Below are 16,917 nucleotides of genomic sequence, written 5' to 3'. Positions count from 1 at the left end.
CTCTGCTTGCATCCTCATTGGGCTGTTTTTTATACTTTTCCCAACAAAGCAAATACAATCTGCCCAAAATCTATTGAGTAATATATGCACCTGTTTTTGCATGCATTTTACTTTTTTGCATATGTGCCTTACCATGCCCATTTTTTTTTCTTTGTATATTTAGATTGTGAGATCAATGGTGCTGATCCAAATGAGAGCCCATAGACTGTAAATCTGTTGTTAGATGTATTTTGGTAATGCTAGATAAGAAAGCTGGAATGACGTTATAGTGAAGGATGGTGTTTATAAAGGGTGTCAGCTTCTATAATGACAAAGACAGAATTGTTGGATGCAGTCTATACATGTACCATATAGATGTTGGTAACTGCTGAAATGGACCCTCTACCATTCATTCAAATGATGTGCTTTGCATCATCTCTTTCGGTGGTGGTAGTATTAATTCACTTGTGGTCTTAAAAACATGTTGTGTGGTCACATGGCTCGTTCTTCAACTCTCCCACGGCTTTGATAAAGAGAGTGGGCGAGCAGTTTGTGGTGATGCGTGTCTGATATCAGGAATTCGCTCAACAGGATAAATTGAAAGCACTGGCCCTTGAGAGTGGATTGGTCACTGGAGCTGAGCACTTAATAGCTAGGCCATAGGAGGGTAGGAAGTGATGAGGCACGAGAGATTTTTTTATGTATTTAGATAACAGTTCTGACTAGGAGCCACACGAACACTCCATCCAAACTTTACACGCTGAGTGCTTTGGAGCAGACATGGGATTACATTACAAAGGGAGTCGAGTCGACTGATCTGTGACTTTTTTGTTAAGGTGCACTGCACACAATAATGTTTTCATCAGTTTTCCGCATGAGGCGAAGAATTCAGCTATAAAAGGAGCTGTATGAAAGCTGGTTTATTTTATTATGGATTATAGTAGATCTGGACTGCTTTAGGGGCCACCATGTTGAGATTACACGAACAGTCGAAGGCTAAAAGAAGATTGATTTGTTTGCATGAAATAATAATCAGTTCACATATCCTGACATAGATCTTGTGTATTGCACTGGCATAAATCGTTTTCTCTCCTTCTCGTGCCATTGATTTAGTTAGTGTGTAATTTAAAATACGCAGCCCTCGTATTGTTCCAATAATAGAGATGACCACGCACCCACATAGCCTCCAATGCGACATTCTTCACTCCCGGCGGCGCATGAGCTTAGAGATAATGTAATATACTGTAATACAAATATTTGCTCGGCAGTGGGGGTGTTCGTGCAAAAGACCTACTGACCTCACTGACTGTACTATGAAAAATTATTGTAAGTTAAAGGGATAGAAGATGGAAGAGGAATATTCCTTATAGTAGCGAATTGCGGTAAGGTAAAGATCAACTGAGCACTAATTGAATCATATGTACTTGCTTTTTTGTTCATTTTTAACCAAAAAAGATACGGATCACACCTTTAAGAATAATATTTTATATATAGCAGATAGATGCGACACTTGCACATCTAATCTGGAGGTCTTCTTCACACCTGGCCACACTTGGCCTTTTGTCATTACAAAATCACATGTGAGGTTTTGCATGAAAGTTTCACGGCATTATCATCAAACAGCTGTTTACCAGGGCAATTTAGATTTGACAGAGGGACTTTAGTGGTAGTAGTTTAGTATTATGTAATGGCGGACGACACTCAAGGAGCTACATCACACACATGTCATTTATTGTGGTGAGTCACATCGATGAATCACTTAACAGCATCCACTAGAATAACCGCAGGTGGGTTTTCAGTGTCTTTTTCCCACTGTTTGATAACAATGTCACAACAGTCCATTTTTCAGAGCAGAACAAGTTTTAAGAGTTTAAACCTACAAAGAAAATAACCAAAAAAGATCACAATTTATTTTGAAGAATGTTCGTAACCAAACAATACTGGACCCCATTGACTTCTATATAGGGTTGCTGCATTGACGTCACTTTCACATGTGAACACGCTGGGACATATGGAGGACTAAACCTGCAAAAATTATAAATAAATGAATGTATAAATAAATAAATATATAAACGAATAAATGTAATAATATGAAAATAAATACAGGAATGAATGGTTTGATAAAACAAAATAATTCGTTTTAGCTATTATTGATCTTAGCTTTAACTTTTCTTCTCATTTTTTAAATTGATTTATTATTTTTTGTGTCCATTTTTAATTATTTTTAATTATTATTATTTTTTATTTTTAGATTATTTTATTTATCCTTTCCTTTTATTTTTACATTTATTTATTTATACGTTTATTTATTTTTATATTTATTTATTATCGCATGTATTTATTTCCACTTTTATTTATTTATTCTTGTATTTATTCTTACTTTTCTGTGTCTTGTATGATAATTAGATGGGTTGGTCTTGCCTACTATTGGTTCAGCGTAGATTGAAGCGTTCGATCGATTACTCTTGACTTGTTTTGGACTAACGTCACGTCACTCACTGATCGTTTGCTTTTATTTTTATTTTCATATTATTACATTTATTCGTTTATTTATTTATTTATTTATACATTCATTTATTTATAATTTTTGCAGGTTTAGTCCTCCATAGGGACATGCCCCCTTGAGTGGTAAAACATGCAGCAAAACGTCTGCTTTCAATAGGAGAAACAAAGAAACCGGGACTTAAACATGCAATTATTTGCTGAAATTAGCAGTTAGATTCGACGGTGATCCTTACGACTTACAAAGGAACCAGTTGTCCTTGGACACTGATATGTTGCGCGGAATTGCGTTTCCTGATATTGTAAGCAGCCATTTGCCGAGTGTTTTGACACTCAAGGGAGCATGTTTTGGCGTTTTTCACGTGGGAAAGTGTACTGTGAAAAATTATTGTAAGTTAAAGGGATAGAAGATGGCAGAGGAATATTCCTTATAGCAGCAAATTGCGGTAAGGTAAAGATCAACTGAGCACTAATTGAATCATATGTACTTGCTTTTTTGTTCATTTTTAACCAAAAAAGATACGGATCACACCTTTAAGAAAGTGATTTCACGTGCATACCCTCTATTTTATGGAAATAAAACTTGTATGGAGACATTTTTCTAAATATCTTCTTTTGTGTTACACAGATGAAAGAGTTATATACAGGTTTTGAATGACATGAGGGTGAAAAAAGATGACAGAATTTTTTTTGGTGTACTATCCCTTTAAGTGCTACATTATGTGTTATATATATTTTTGTTTAAAACGTTTTTGCAGATACATAGGTTGCATTGATCATCTTTAATTTATGCTAATTGCGTTCAGAATACCTGTGGGGATGAGTAATTATTTGCATTCAGCCTTTAAACTTATGTAAGTTTTTATGAAAGCCAACAGTGAACCATGTGCCATTGCAACACGTTACATTATATAAATCTCTGACTTGATACTATGTGTGTTGTATGACATGGACATGGTGTTATAAAACTGTTTGCAGGGTTTATTTGCTTTATACATGTTCCTCAGCATGGAAAGCTATTGTCACATTTGGCTTTCCTGACTTATTTCCTTGAATATGTGTGATGTGCCTTGCTGTATTTGAATTAAAGCAAATGATGAAGTACACAACTCCAAAACACAGCTGCCGATCCATTCCGTACACCATGATTTTGTATAATATATAGAGTGGATTTAGGCTCTTTAGCTTAGTGACCTGGAATACTAATAGTGAATCAGCAGTAAGATTTTGACTTTGGACTTGTTAAATACTGCTGGCACTGAACTTGCTGAGCTGCTTTTAGTAGCTGCTTATTTTTAGCTGGCTAAGTTTACTCAGGAGGAGGTAAATGCATTTGCCACCTAAAGCAAGACTTTTGTTATTATCAAATTCAAATATTGAATATTGTAGCCTATAGGCCTGCACGATATAATAAATCGAAAGCCTGCAAGTATGCACATTGCAATGGTTTTGAAATAACAGAATGATTTTAATTCTTCAAAAAGTTGCGTATAGTCAATGTTTTTGGGACTGTACGTGCAGATAGAAGAAAGACTTGCTTGTGAATGTTAGTGCCTGTGTGTGCGTCATGGTTTAATACATTTTCAGTGTTTAAGTACTGTTTACTTTGTTGTCATTCAGATTAAAGCAGCAATATTTTTCAAGTTATGGTGTTTTTCTTTTATTATAGCTTCACCTTGTTTGACAAGTTGCCTTTTTTGGGTGTTGAATGATTTAACAAGAATTTACATCTTTAGGACCCATATAACTTTTTTACATTTAATGATAGTTGTATGTTCCACATTCTGTTTAGTTTTTACCATTCATGGTCTTGAAGACTGCAGATCCGCTCATAGGCGAATGAGGTCATTGCTAATGTCGTCCTCCGAGTGCCATATATTTTCCCCTTTTTATTGTATTAGAAGGAAGGTTCGAAATATATCTGTCTGTTATAATGATGTTAAAATGCGGTGTTCTTTTGCAAAGACACCTGGCTGGCACCAAAAATCACATTCGTTTAAATTTCAAGCCTTAGCACATGTTGAGAATTAAATAAGTGTGACATATAAACTTTGTTCAGCTTGTGGGTTTAAATATGTCAATATGTGTCTGGGAATCCAAAGTTTACCACCGTGTTATTGCTCTGTAGGTTACTGGGTTACACGTGGCCCTTTGCCAGACAGATAGACCTCACAGGTGAGACGTAGGTGAGGCAATTCACACAAAAAGATGATGTTTTCTGTAAGTCAGTATATTATGATGGTGTATAAAGTCTATGGCGTTTTGGTGTACAGCTGCAGAATAAATAAAGAGACTTTAGACACATTTTTATTTAATCAGCATTTCTAGATATATTGTGGCCATTCCAGTTCAGTGTCTGTGGAATTTCAACAAAATAAAACCTCAGGAGTGACATAAAGTCATCCAACAGCAACGTGAAAGACTGACAGCATGACAAGACACATGATAACTGTGATAAAGATTATCACATAAAAAACCTTTCCTAAATACTAGTGTTGTCACGGTACCAAAATTTCAGTAGTCGGTACCAATACCAGTAAAATTCCACGGTTCTCGGTACCAATTTCGGTACCAAAGCAAAACACAAGTACATGCTAATTGAAACACAATTTTATGAATAAAGCTCATTGTTAATATAAATGTATAGAAAGCAATGCCATTTTGTATACATGAAGTATAAGTTAATTGTTGCTGAAACGGTTGTGTGCTCACTGGGGTCTTTCATGCTGATGAACATCCTCCTCAGTCTGCTGCTGTAGAAGACAAATAGAATAAACTTCAGTAACTCAACTGACTGAACAAACATGCATATGCAATATTAAAACAAACATCAGTTTTTATACTGCATTTACACAAGATTACTTGCATTAAGGTAACTGTATATTAAAATAATAAATGCAACAGATATATTTTTCTTTAGTTTAAATGTGGCTTTTTAAACCTAATAGAGTTATCTATCCAAGACATACACATTGCTAGTCATACAGTTAGTATGCTAGTTTTCTAGCACATAGATTGCAGATAGGCCTAAATAAAATACTAGGTACTGTAAACCCCACCCTGTCCTCCCATTAATTTTACTCCATTACAGTTATAAAAGCATTAAATGGTTAATAAGTACACTTGACTAGCATTGGCGCTAACAAATTAACACGCAAACAGGGCTGTTTATTTTGACGTAACCTTTAACTTAACATATGCTACAACATTCATAATGCAAACGCGAACAGAATTTGAAACTTACCGCTTGAACTTGTTAACTTAAATCCGGATGCTTCCTCGTTTCACCACAAAACTCTGTTCGTTTTCTTCGTGATATGACTTGAATCTGAAGTATTTCTGTGCGCATCTCTTGTGGATCGGAGCCGCGCTTATCCGCTCATCACGTCTTATTGCGTCTATAAAAAATTTCCGACTAACAACCTGTCAGACAGAGCATCAGTACCCGGTTGACCCGGTACGTCGGTACTACCGGGTCTTGTGAAAATTAGGTACCGACAACTTTTTTATTTTTAGGTACCGACTTGGACCCGAAGTACCGGTACTTTTGACAACACTACTAAATACATGTACAAATATTACTGTAATATTTCCTTAAAAGTTAATATTAACTTGTTTTCTTTGCAGTATTTGAGGTCTGAAAACATCTTTTCTGTTATTTTCACCTGTTTCTGCAGTTTTCATTTTCTGCAAATAAATGCAAATAGAAACTATATTTTTATTTGAAATTTGGGAGAAATATTGTTAGTACTTCACAGAATGAAACAAAAATGATAATTTTACCTGAACACATACCTATAAATCGTAAATGAAGAAAAACTGAAAGTAATGTTGAAATGGTCTCTTAATTTCTTTTGCGGCTGCATATGGCACACATAAGGGGTTTTACACACTGCGTGTAAGATCTGGTCTAGTCTTCGTTCAAACAGTTAATCCGAGTCGTGAGCCAGACGTTAAAAGTGTCCCGTCTTAATTTGGCGTATCTCGGACCAGTTTACCTGGCTCAACCTTTTGCTCTGGTCAAAGACCTTTATTTCACTTTAGGGTTTACGGAACCTTTAGAACATGAGGGGTTGAAGTCCAGTCTAGACTTGTTGTTGGTCCAGACAGACGTCTGACACCTTTTATGTGGGCTTGCCAGGATTAAAAGCAACGTTTGAATGAAAGCAGTGTTTACAAGCTGAAATGCCACCTCTGTGTGGCTAAAGGACAGTGCACAGACACAGCGAGGGGACGTCGGGGTCGCCGACCTTTGAATGCCGTGCTTAGGCTCTCGGGGTTCCAGACAGAGGTTGATCTGTTTATAGATTGTACCGGCATGATAGATCAAGCTGGGTTTTTTAAGCTTTGATCTACTGGTGACATTTGGGATAGACCGCCATGACTTACTTATACCGTTCTACTTTTGATATTGTGTGGTTGGGCAATAGCGTGCAACTACAGAAGTGATTGTAGTTGGGGTGGTGATGCTGGGGGTGGCGTGCAGATTTGCTCAAAGCATATTCTGTTTGTTCCATCACAAACATATTTGTTTATTTCACAGGGGTGTTTTGGTTCAGATTTTGGCTTGTCTCACAACTCTGCGGTCACAGTTTCGGTTCAAACTTGTCACTTTGACTTATTTAACACTTTTAAAATATTTTTTAACTTGTTTGTTTGATCAAAAAAAAGTTATAATCCACATGTCCACATCATCATACATGCCACATTCTCACTGCTGTTTTTATTCCCCATAGGAACCCTATCATTCCTCTAAATTCCCTGCACTATGAACATGAGATGAGCTTCTTTTCTTCAAACCCTGTCTGATGTCTGAGGACTTGGATTCCAAAACGTACCGGTTCTCCTCCCTGGCTGGTGGACAGGAAGAGGCAGCCGGCTGCAGTTCCATGGCGACGCTGCATGGCATGGCCAGCTTCGCAGAGTGTGCTGAGCTCGGCCTGGCATCGGAAGGCAGCGACAGCAGCCAGGACCCGCCCACCTCACCTCACGGTAGCCGGAAGATGATGCATTCCATGCACGAGGACGTGGAGATGAAGAGCAGCGGGTCCTGTGGGAGTGGAACGGAATCCCACGGCAATGATTCCCATGGAAACGAATCCCACGGCCATGAGTCCACCGGGAGTTCCAATGGCCGAAGCAAAGATTCGGCACTTACTGAATCGTCGGGGAGTAATAAAAGGTAATCGTATACATGCTGATGGTTAAATGTCCTGATTAGTGACTGCTTAGTGTTCAAAACTTGAAAGTGTCCTTATAATTTTCTAGAAATTTTGTTGGTAACTGAGCAAACTTCTGCTGGCTGTAAGGGCTGTAACTGCACATTTTGTCCTCTAGTTGTTGCTAGTGAGCATTTTACACAGTGTTAGATGTACAGTATGTGTTGTGATTAACTTTCTTGAATGTTAACGCTGATGGTGAGCACGATGGTGAGATGATATACTCTATCTAAAACATTTTTAAACAACATTTATCATTCTGTGCATGCAGCTTATATGAAGAGTTTGGTTCCACAATGAGATAAAAAATCAATTATGTTATTATGTTTTTATTGTGTTTTATTGAGAGAAAAAAATAGAAAACTTCTGGTTGGTGCTTAAATTAGATTTGGAGATTTGTGAACAACATGCATCATACAGACGTCGAACAGACTAAGGGAGATAGTTTCACAATCATTACCTCTTTACCGCTTATTTACTTTATCAATGTGGACCAGAGTAGATGTTGCCATGGTGATGTTTTTAATGTGAAAACCACTGTGTCTGAAGTTGGATGCTGAGCATGCTGTCTCTTGTTCAGTAGATGCTCACCTGTTTGTGCCACATGCTGCTATTGCTGACTCATTTAACATCTGTCAGCAACAGTTCCTTTCCATCATCAGTCCTGGATTAATGGGATGTTCTCTTGTTTAAGAGGCGTGTATATAGAAACACAAATGAATGTGGTTGCCACAGCAGACATTCTTCATACTGGCCAATAAAAAGCTTGATGTTCAAACCCTGAGAGGAAGTTTGTTTAGGGGTATTTTGTTAGTTTTGTTACTCTCAGTAAATCTTTTGACTCTAGGATCCTGTGTTATATTCGTTGGCATGCATGAATTTGAAAAAAACATCCTGTATGGTTATTTATTATATGTAACATATTTTAATAGAATTTTGGCCTTTTACGATCATATAAAATGAATCCTGCATGACAAGCCTATGTGGTTTTGGTGGTACCAGCCACACCAATAGAAATGTGTATGTGCGTGAGTAAGACGAGCGAGACGTGCTTTTCCAAGATCAAGTACGAAGTAGACAAAACATTTGACAACTCCTAGACTGTTGTATAACTGGCACCATCACAGTTGGATTCCATAATCGGGCTGAAATCCGAATTTCTTTCTCTGTCATGTTTTGCCATTTTTGGTCTTCCAGAAGATTGGTAACATTTAATGTTTGTGGTATTGTTGAAAAAATGAAAGCATTGAGAGTGTCTGGGCAGCTTCAGCATCATTGCGTCAGTGGAAGTCTTTCCATCGCTCTCAGGCCATGACGGTTACCATTGACGACCTATTATTTGTTCTAGTACACACGGGACGAGTGCGGCCAAAATGACGGTTTGCTGCCATCATGACTTTCTCATTTTGGCACGCGTTTGTATTCCTCTTTTCTTTTTCCCTCTCTTTATCCTCGTACATATATTTTTGATATCTTCTTGTTCTATCTGTTTTGCTTTGTCTAGAGATATTTTTTTCTCTCACACATCTTTTGGCAAGTTTGTGAAGAGATTTAAGTCCTGAAGTAATGTTATTTCTACTGTACATTTAGCACAGAAGTGACTGCAATCTTGCGGTATTTACGCTATGCAATATGACATAATCGAATTATGTTAAGTGCCTCTATCTTTATAAGTTCTGTGACTTCCAGATATGTGCAGTTCAGCATGGTACTAATGTGTTTTTGGGACTAATGCAAAGTACATTCTCATATAAAAGGTATAATTAAATTATATAAAATAATAAAGTACTCTGAATTGAGCCCTGGGAAACACAGCGTAGGAAGAGACTAAGGAGGATCTAAACGGGTCTAGGTCAATGAATGTGCTTGATGTGCAAATCATGTGGCATCTGCTATTAAAAAACCCAGTTTGGTCGCCCATTCAAATCTGTGACTTGTGATACTTGTAAAAATGTAAAAATTCAGAAACACTTGTTTTTGACACCGGTGGCCATTAAGTGAACTGTAGCTAGCAACTTATTGTGCTTGTTCACATTTCATAGTGACAAAACAGTGACTGAATATAATTAACAGACATTGTGATAACAGATGAAGGTCATTTAAAGTAGTTCAAAGCTTTTTGAAGCACACAAAAGCGTTCTATCCTTTGGACTTTGCTGGCAAAAGCGCCGCGAGTCCGTCGCATAAACATTTGCCTATAGGCTTTCATAGACAGCCTAGGAGCTCTAATTTTTTTATTACAAGCTGCTCATACATTTGCAATAAAAAGTGATTATTAAATCAAAATTCTTAAGTATAGCATCTTGAACGAGAACCTGAGATGTCTACCTGTCTATAAAATGACCATGGTGCCAGGTCTGGTCTATAAAGAATTTTCAGAGAAAGTTCTCCGATCTGATTAGCCTCCTAAATTGACTTTAGTGTAGATAGCGTGAAAACAAGTCGTACAAGAACACAGATGTGCTTTATATAATTAGTTCACTTACAGCTAATAGCTCTTACAAGTGAAGTCACTGTCTATTCTTAGCTCCTTACGGGGCTATTTATAACCACTCTTAAGCCTGGCTCAGACTACAGGAGTTTTAAAATCTTGACAGATTTTAAATTCTGGTTGCAGCACACACATGAGGAGAATCTTGACAGATTCTCTTATTTAAAATCTTAAACCTGGCTCAGACTACAGGAGTTTTAAAATCCTGACAGATTTCAAATTCTGGTTGCAGCACACACATAAGGAGAATCTTGACAGATTCTCTTATTTAAAATCTTAAACCTGGCTCAGACTACAGGAGTTTTAAAATCCGGAAAGATTAAAAATCTGGTTGCAGCACACACATAAAAAGAATCTTGACAGATTATTTTATTTAAATTCTTAAACAAGCTCACACTCATCAGTGTACAACTAAATTACACATATTTTACATATCCATAGGATATGCAGTTTTGTAAAAGGAGCTAATAGTAACCGTTTTAATGGGTTTACTATTTTTAGATGTTGACATCACATCTACATTTGAATCTCTTTTTCAAGCACTACAAAAATAGGTTTGCCCTTTGTAAACTTGCATTTATGAATTTGAAATGTCCAGATAAGAAAACTTTGGGAGGTAAAGTTGTGTTTATAAATAAGACTAAAGTAGCAAGTGCAAAAATAAATATTTAGAAAGTTTGATTGGAAGTTTTTTTATTTCATAATTGCACATCAAAAGACATTCTAAGACACCCAAACTACAGGATAATATTAAGATTATCATACCAGAGGACGCCTCTTACGTCATCTCACCGGCAAACAGAAGTAAACAAAGGGACGTTGCAAAGTTAATTTCACGTGATCTCACCTGGCAACGGTTGTGTAACGTCTTTGTCGCTCTCTGAATGATTCTCTGTCTGTCTGTCTGTCCAATGCTTTTTGCTAGGGCTGAAGTTATGACTGTGCTTTGGGCAAGCCGCTTAAGTTTAATGTTAATAAATAACGGAAGAAAAAAAATTGTCGCTGCCGAGAATAAAGATGAATGCCAATGTGATTATAAGACACAGCGTAAAAACAAACACATAAACGCATGTTATATGTATGCCTATAGCCAAATAACAATCTGTTGAACGAAACTACAAGCTGCACGTTAGCAGTTAACTTACCCGGTACATTTAAAACCGACGCGACTTCTCCCCAGCTCTTTTCCTTATCTGTGCGGTTGTGGTATGTTTTGGAGGATACATTATATAGACAATCATGTTGTTCCTCCATCTCCACTGTCCAATGTACCCTTGCAGGAGCTTTCGCGGTCGACATTTTTAAAGGTCTGTCAGTCACCTCCGTCACGTTGCAGATGTGCCTCTCATTGGCTGTTGCGAAAGTACCAACGTCATCACCCCGATTTAAAATCCTAAATATCAAACATGTTTGATATGATCGGGGCGGCCCCGATTTCTCTCGGAGCAGATCGGGAGGTGTAAGATTCGATCTGTGAACGCCTCACATTACGTGATAATCTGGGCCGAATCTCGGACCCGATCGAGGTTCTGGACCCGATTTTTTCAAAGATTCTCGGGAGGGGAAATCGGGGTAAATTCTGGCCGAGAATCCTGTAATCTGAGCCAGGCTTTAGTGTATTTCTGTCGTCCAGAATGTCACATGCAGCTGGACACTGGGCTCTGTAGTAATCAGAATGCTAAATTAAGAGGTTTAATCCGTCTTGGTCTGTCTCTGTGATCTACTGTACTAGAAACCTGCAATGCAAGTTATTCCCAGACGTGCTGTTGCTGGCTTGGTCGAGTATAACACATGCTATTTTTGAGGCGCAGGTGAAGCCAGGTAAAGATTACATAACGGAGACGAAGGGCAAAGTCAGAGTGACCTCCATGTTGGAGAGAAGGACCCATTTTCTTCTCTTGTTGTGCGAAATGACTGGAAATCTGTCCTGTTAGATTGGGTTTTCGATTTGAGGCTTTCTCTGTATTTCTCGTCCATTTATTTCTCTTTGAAAAGACTGACCTGACTGGATTCAACTGGTTTACAAAATAAATGTCTTTTTGTGGTTCTCTAGCTCATTTTGCATGGGTCACAGCAGGTCATGGGTTTAAATCCAAGAAATGCACGAACTGAGTGACGGTTTGAGCGTAGTGGTGTTCACTTAAAGGGTATGCAAGGTTACGTTGTGCTAAATTTCATGTTTAACATCTTGCACAAATGCTGAAATAGTGTGTGTCATGATTTAACTCATTGGTTTGAGAGCTGCATCATATGAATGAAGTTACATTGGCAAGGATGTCTAATGCAGACATGCTTCTTAATGTGTAACAACTGCGTCTGTGGTTTATGGTGGTTTCTTATGTGCTCTTTATTTACAGCTCCAACTCTCACAGTCCTTCGCCCCCCAGCAGCAGCAACGCTTTCAGTTTGCTGAGTGCAAGTTCAGAGCAAGATAACCCATCTACCAGCGGCTGCAGGTTAGAAACGCACAAATCAGACCATCCAACTGCCTTCGGCCGCAAGTTAGACCCAATGGGGCAAAAAGTCATTCGAAAAATCTCAGTGCATTTATTAACTGTGCATTCTTCTTTCTTTTTGAAAGATAATTATCATTGTCCGTAATTTGGCTCTGTAGAGTTTATCAACAGCATCGTTTTTCATCACTGTGACTAAACAACTCGCTTGTAGCCATGCCGTACTGTAAATGTGATGAGAATATCACAGTCTTTTCCAGCCAGGGTTTGCAGACTCCAGTCCTAGTGGTTCATAATGGAACTGCAGGGAGTTTTATGAAATTCTGATAGAAATGACAACTGTTCATTACATTGTATAAAAATGTCTATATTTTTTATAGGATTTTTGTTCAATTCTTTCATTTAATCACCGGGAGTCGGACTCGTGACCAGAAGGTTGCCGGTTCAATTCCCAGGGCCGGCGGGTAACGACTGAGGTGCCCTTGAGCAAGGCACCTTACCCTTACCTGCTTACCCCCACCAGCGATAGCTGCCCACTGCTCCGGATGTACGCGTGTTCACGACTTGCTGTGCGTGTGTTCACTACTCTCTGGATGGGTTAAATGCAGAGGTCACATTTCGGGTATGGGTCACCATATCTGACTAATAGGTCACTTTCACTATAACGACTGAGGTGCCCTTGAGCAAGGCACCTTACCCCTACTTGCTCCCCGGGCGCTGCAGTGATAGCTGCCCACTGCTCCGGGTGTACGTGTGTTCACGACTTGCGTGCGTGTGTTCACTACTCTCTGGATGGGTTAAATGCAGAGGTCACATTTCGGGTATGGGTCACCATATCTGACTAATAGGTCACTTTCACTTCACTTCACTTTCACTTCACTCATGTTGCTCAAAACCTGTACGACTTTCTGGAACAATTGATTATCTAAAAGAAGATATTTTAAGATATTCTCAGTGGTTGTGTTTATACAATGGAAGTCAATGGGGTCAGTGTTTGTTTACCAGCATTTTTCAAAACATCCTCTTCTGTGGTCGTGGAGATTTGGATTGACGTGATGAAATAATTATGAAATAAGCTCCTGGTATAACATAGTAGCGACTAGTGTTGTCAAAAATATCGATATTTCGATAAGTATCGATACTGAAAAATCTGAAACGGTTCCAATACCCATGTCCCACGTATCGATATCAGCTGCGCGTTCCCGCTCTCTTTCTCTTTTCCGACAGTGAGTTGACACACACTGCACGTGAACGCATAACAACAGAGCCCCGCCTCCTCTCACAGACTTGACTCGTTTGCGGCAGTTAAATCGTGTTAATGTTAGAAAAGATGGCCAGTCTCAGTAACACATCTGGCGTGGTGCACGCTCGTTACGCTTCCCGTGTTTACCATAGCGATCCATGTATGTGCGCTGATCAATAATTTTATCCACTCGTTTCATTCGCCCTGGTTATATGTTGTTTATGTTAGTACAGAGTCTCCGCAACAGTTCTCATGTTTAATGCACGCGTTTCTGTCTTTATGTGCGCTCATCAATGATTTCATCCACTCGTCTCGTTCGCTCCGGTTAATTTGATGTTTGAAATAATGCTGGTGCGAGTAAAGTCTCCGCAACAGTTCTCGCGTGTGATACAGGTTTGCACTCCAGTGTTTACCATAGCGCTCTATGTATGTGCGCTGTTCAATGATTCATCCACTCGTCTCATTCGCTCCGGTTAAAAGTTGTTAATGTTAGAAAGATGAGGAGTCTCTGCAACAGTTGTTGCGTTTAAGTTTGCGTTTCTGTCTATATGTGCGCTGATCAATGATTAGGCTACAGTATGGGCCTATGTGAATAAAAGCCAATTTAGCCAAATAAAAATGTAGACTATTAACTAACATTAACGAACAATGAATGAGCAATACATTTGTTAAAGTATTTATTAATCTCTTTTAAATGTTAGTTAAAAAATACAACTATTTATGTAAGCTCCCCTGTTGAAAAATCCAGTATATGCTGGGTTGGTGGTATGTTTTGATCGATGCTGGTTTGATCTTAAACCAGCTAAGAACCATCTTAAATCAGCATATGACCATCTTAAACCAGCACATGAACAGTTTAAACCAGCACAAACCAGCATCAAAACATACCAAACCAGCATAGGCTGGTTTTTTCAACAGGGTCTGGTCCATTAATACTGACAAATACAACTTTGATTTTAAATAGTAAATGTATTCGTAAAATTATTTATTAATTGTTAATCTATTGTTAATGTAAAAATATATACCTCATTGTCTAGTCTTGTTCAATTTAACTTCAAATAAAATTTAAAAAGGCCTATATGGCTATTGCTTATTAGGGCCTTATTGCTATGGCAGTTTATTCCCCGTGGTATCGAAAATGGTATCGAATATCGATATTTTTTTAGGTATTGAATCGAAGTTAGAAATTCCAGTATCGTGACAACACTAGTAGCGACACTCAGATGGCAGGAGTCTAATGTTTATTTTCTTTTTAAGATTTTTTAATGTTTTGTTGCTGACCCGTATGTCTTTGTTTTGGACCCCTGCAGTAGTGAAGAGTCTGCCAAGGCGAAGACACAGAAAGAGTTGATCAAAACTCTGAAGGAACTGAAGCTTCATTTGCCTCAAGATAAGCGGAATAAGGGCAGCAAGTCGACCACGCTGAACACGCTAAAATACGCCCTACGCTGCGTCAGACAGGTGGATGGTGAGTAATACTTTTTTCTGACTTGTAGACTTATGCAAGTCAATCGGAATGTTGTTGCACTTGTCTGACAGCGGGGGCGTAGTTTCCCACAGTTTGTATTTGTAGTTTAATGTTAATTTTGTTATGTGCTTTTGTTATTTTATTATCTAGTTGTTTATTTTTCTATGTCGCTATATAAGATTAATTCATGTTAGTTTTAGTTTTTATTTATTATCAGTTAATAATTTTAGTGCCTCAACTTAAATGTATTTCAGTTTATTCCTGAGGCAACATTTCTCATTTTCATTTATTTTCAACCAAGTAAGTAAATATGTTTAAGAGGAATACAATTTTCCTATATTTACAAGGGTATCGTTTTTAAAGCCACAGTTATATTTAATGCAGTGTTTTGCAAATAAAAAAATATTACAAGAGAAGTAGTCAAGTAACCTTAGATGGTTGGTTTAATCGATTTTTTAGGTTATTCTTTTAACATCTACCAGGAATTATAATACCTGCTTGATTTATTATGTGTTTTGTTTTCCATATTTTTAGCAAATGAAGAATCCTACCAGTTGCTTATGATAAATGACAGTCAGCCATCCGGGCTTGATGTTTCATCTTATACCATAGAGGAGATTGACAGCATCACATCTGAATACACCCTCAAAAACACAGTGAGTGTCTCTATTATGTCGCTTTATTTTATATAGTAAGTTAGTTAGTTGTCTTTGTATTTTGTGCCTCAATTTTTTGTATAATGTACAATATTTATGTTTAGTTGATTTTTTTTAGAGAGCTGTATTGAATGCAGATTTGAGTTATTGTTATCAGAAATCACTGATTGTGGCATGCTTGTTGTGTAGGATATCTTTGCAGTCGCTGTGTCACTTATCACTGGAAAGATCGTCTACATTTCAGACCAGGCGGCTTCCATCTTGAATTGCAATCGGGAGGTGTTCAAGAATGCTAAATTCGTGGAGTTTCTTACGCCACAGGATGTTAGCATGTTTTATAGCTTCACCACACCGTACAGACTGCCGTCTTGGAGCATGTGCACTGGCGCAGGTATGACACATGAAGACAGCAGACACGCATGACCAATGTGTGCATGTTAGGGAAACATATCCTAAAGCATTCCTGGAATAATACAGGAATCATTAACACATGAAAATCACTTTTATATGTTAATGTTTAAAAGATGTTTCTACATAAATGGATTTTTAATTTCCAGTCCAATCAAATCCCCAAAGCCTGCTGTCTTCAATCTGATCAGGTGTGGGGGGTTTTTTGCACCTAGAGTTTGAAAACAGCTTTTACATCAACAATATGAGCTTAAGTGAAATCTCTAGCCTTAATCTTTCCACACCATGAATACATTTACATCACGTATGGCAATACATTATCAGGACACGCAAACCAACATCAGAACAAGTCAGTTTTGCTTGCTGATTCTTTTACACAGAGATTTTCAAGGACAGTGGTTTTCAGTTTGATTCAACCAGTCACGAAATGTGGAATAAACGCTTTTACTAGAACACAACATAACAGACGCACATCATTCTTATTCATGAACAAAGCCA

General features: G+C 38.0%; 1 protein-coding gene across 2 annotated transcripts in view; it reads left to right on the top strand.

Annotated features, from left to right (window-relative positions):
- per2 (period circadian clock 2) overlaps nt 1-16,917 on the top strand; it is a 41,939-nt gene that overhangs the window by 3,092 nt on the left and 21,930 nt on the right. For both annotated transcript variants that reach the window (XM_057333261.1, XM_057333260.1), the window contains exons 2-6: nt 7,218-7,663; nt 12,549-12,647; nt 15,198-15,355; nt 15,890-16,011; nt 16,201-16,402. In XM_057333261.1, the coding sequence (XP_057189244.1) occupies nt 7,290-7,663; nt 12,549-12,647; nt 15,198-15,355; nt 15,890-16,011; nt 16,201-16,402 (955 nt within the window). In that variant the 5' untranslated portion in view covers nt 7,218-7,289. The remainder of the gene's footprint in view (nt 1-7,217; nt 7,664-12,548; nt 12,648-15,197; nt 15,356-15,889; nt 16,012-16,200; nt 16,403-16,917) is intronic.

The sequence above is a fragment of the Triplophysa rosa genome, linkage group LG5 (assembly GCF_024868665.1).
Source record: "Triplophysa rosa linkage group LG5, Trosa_1v2, whole genome shotgun sequence".
NCBI classification, from domain to species: domain Eukaryota; kingdom Metazoa; phylum Chordata; class Actinopteri; order Cypriniformes; family Nemacheilidae; genus Triplophysa; species Triplophysa rosa.
This window is presented reverse-complemented; position numbering and strand designations above follow the sequence as displayed.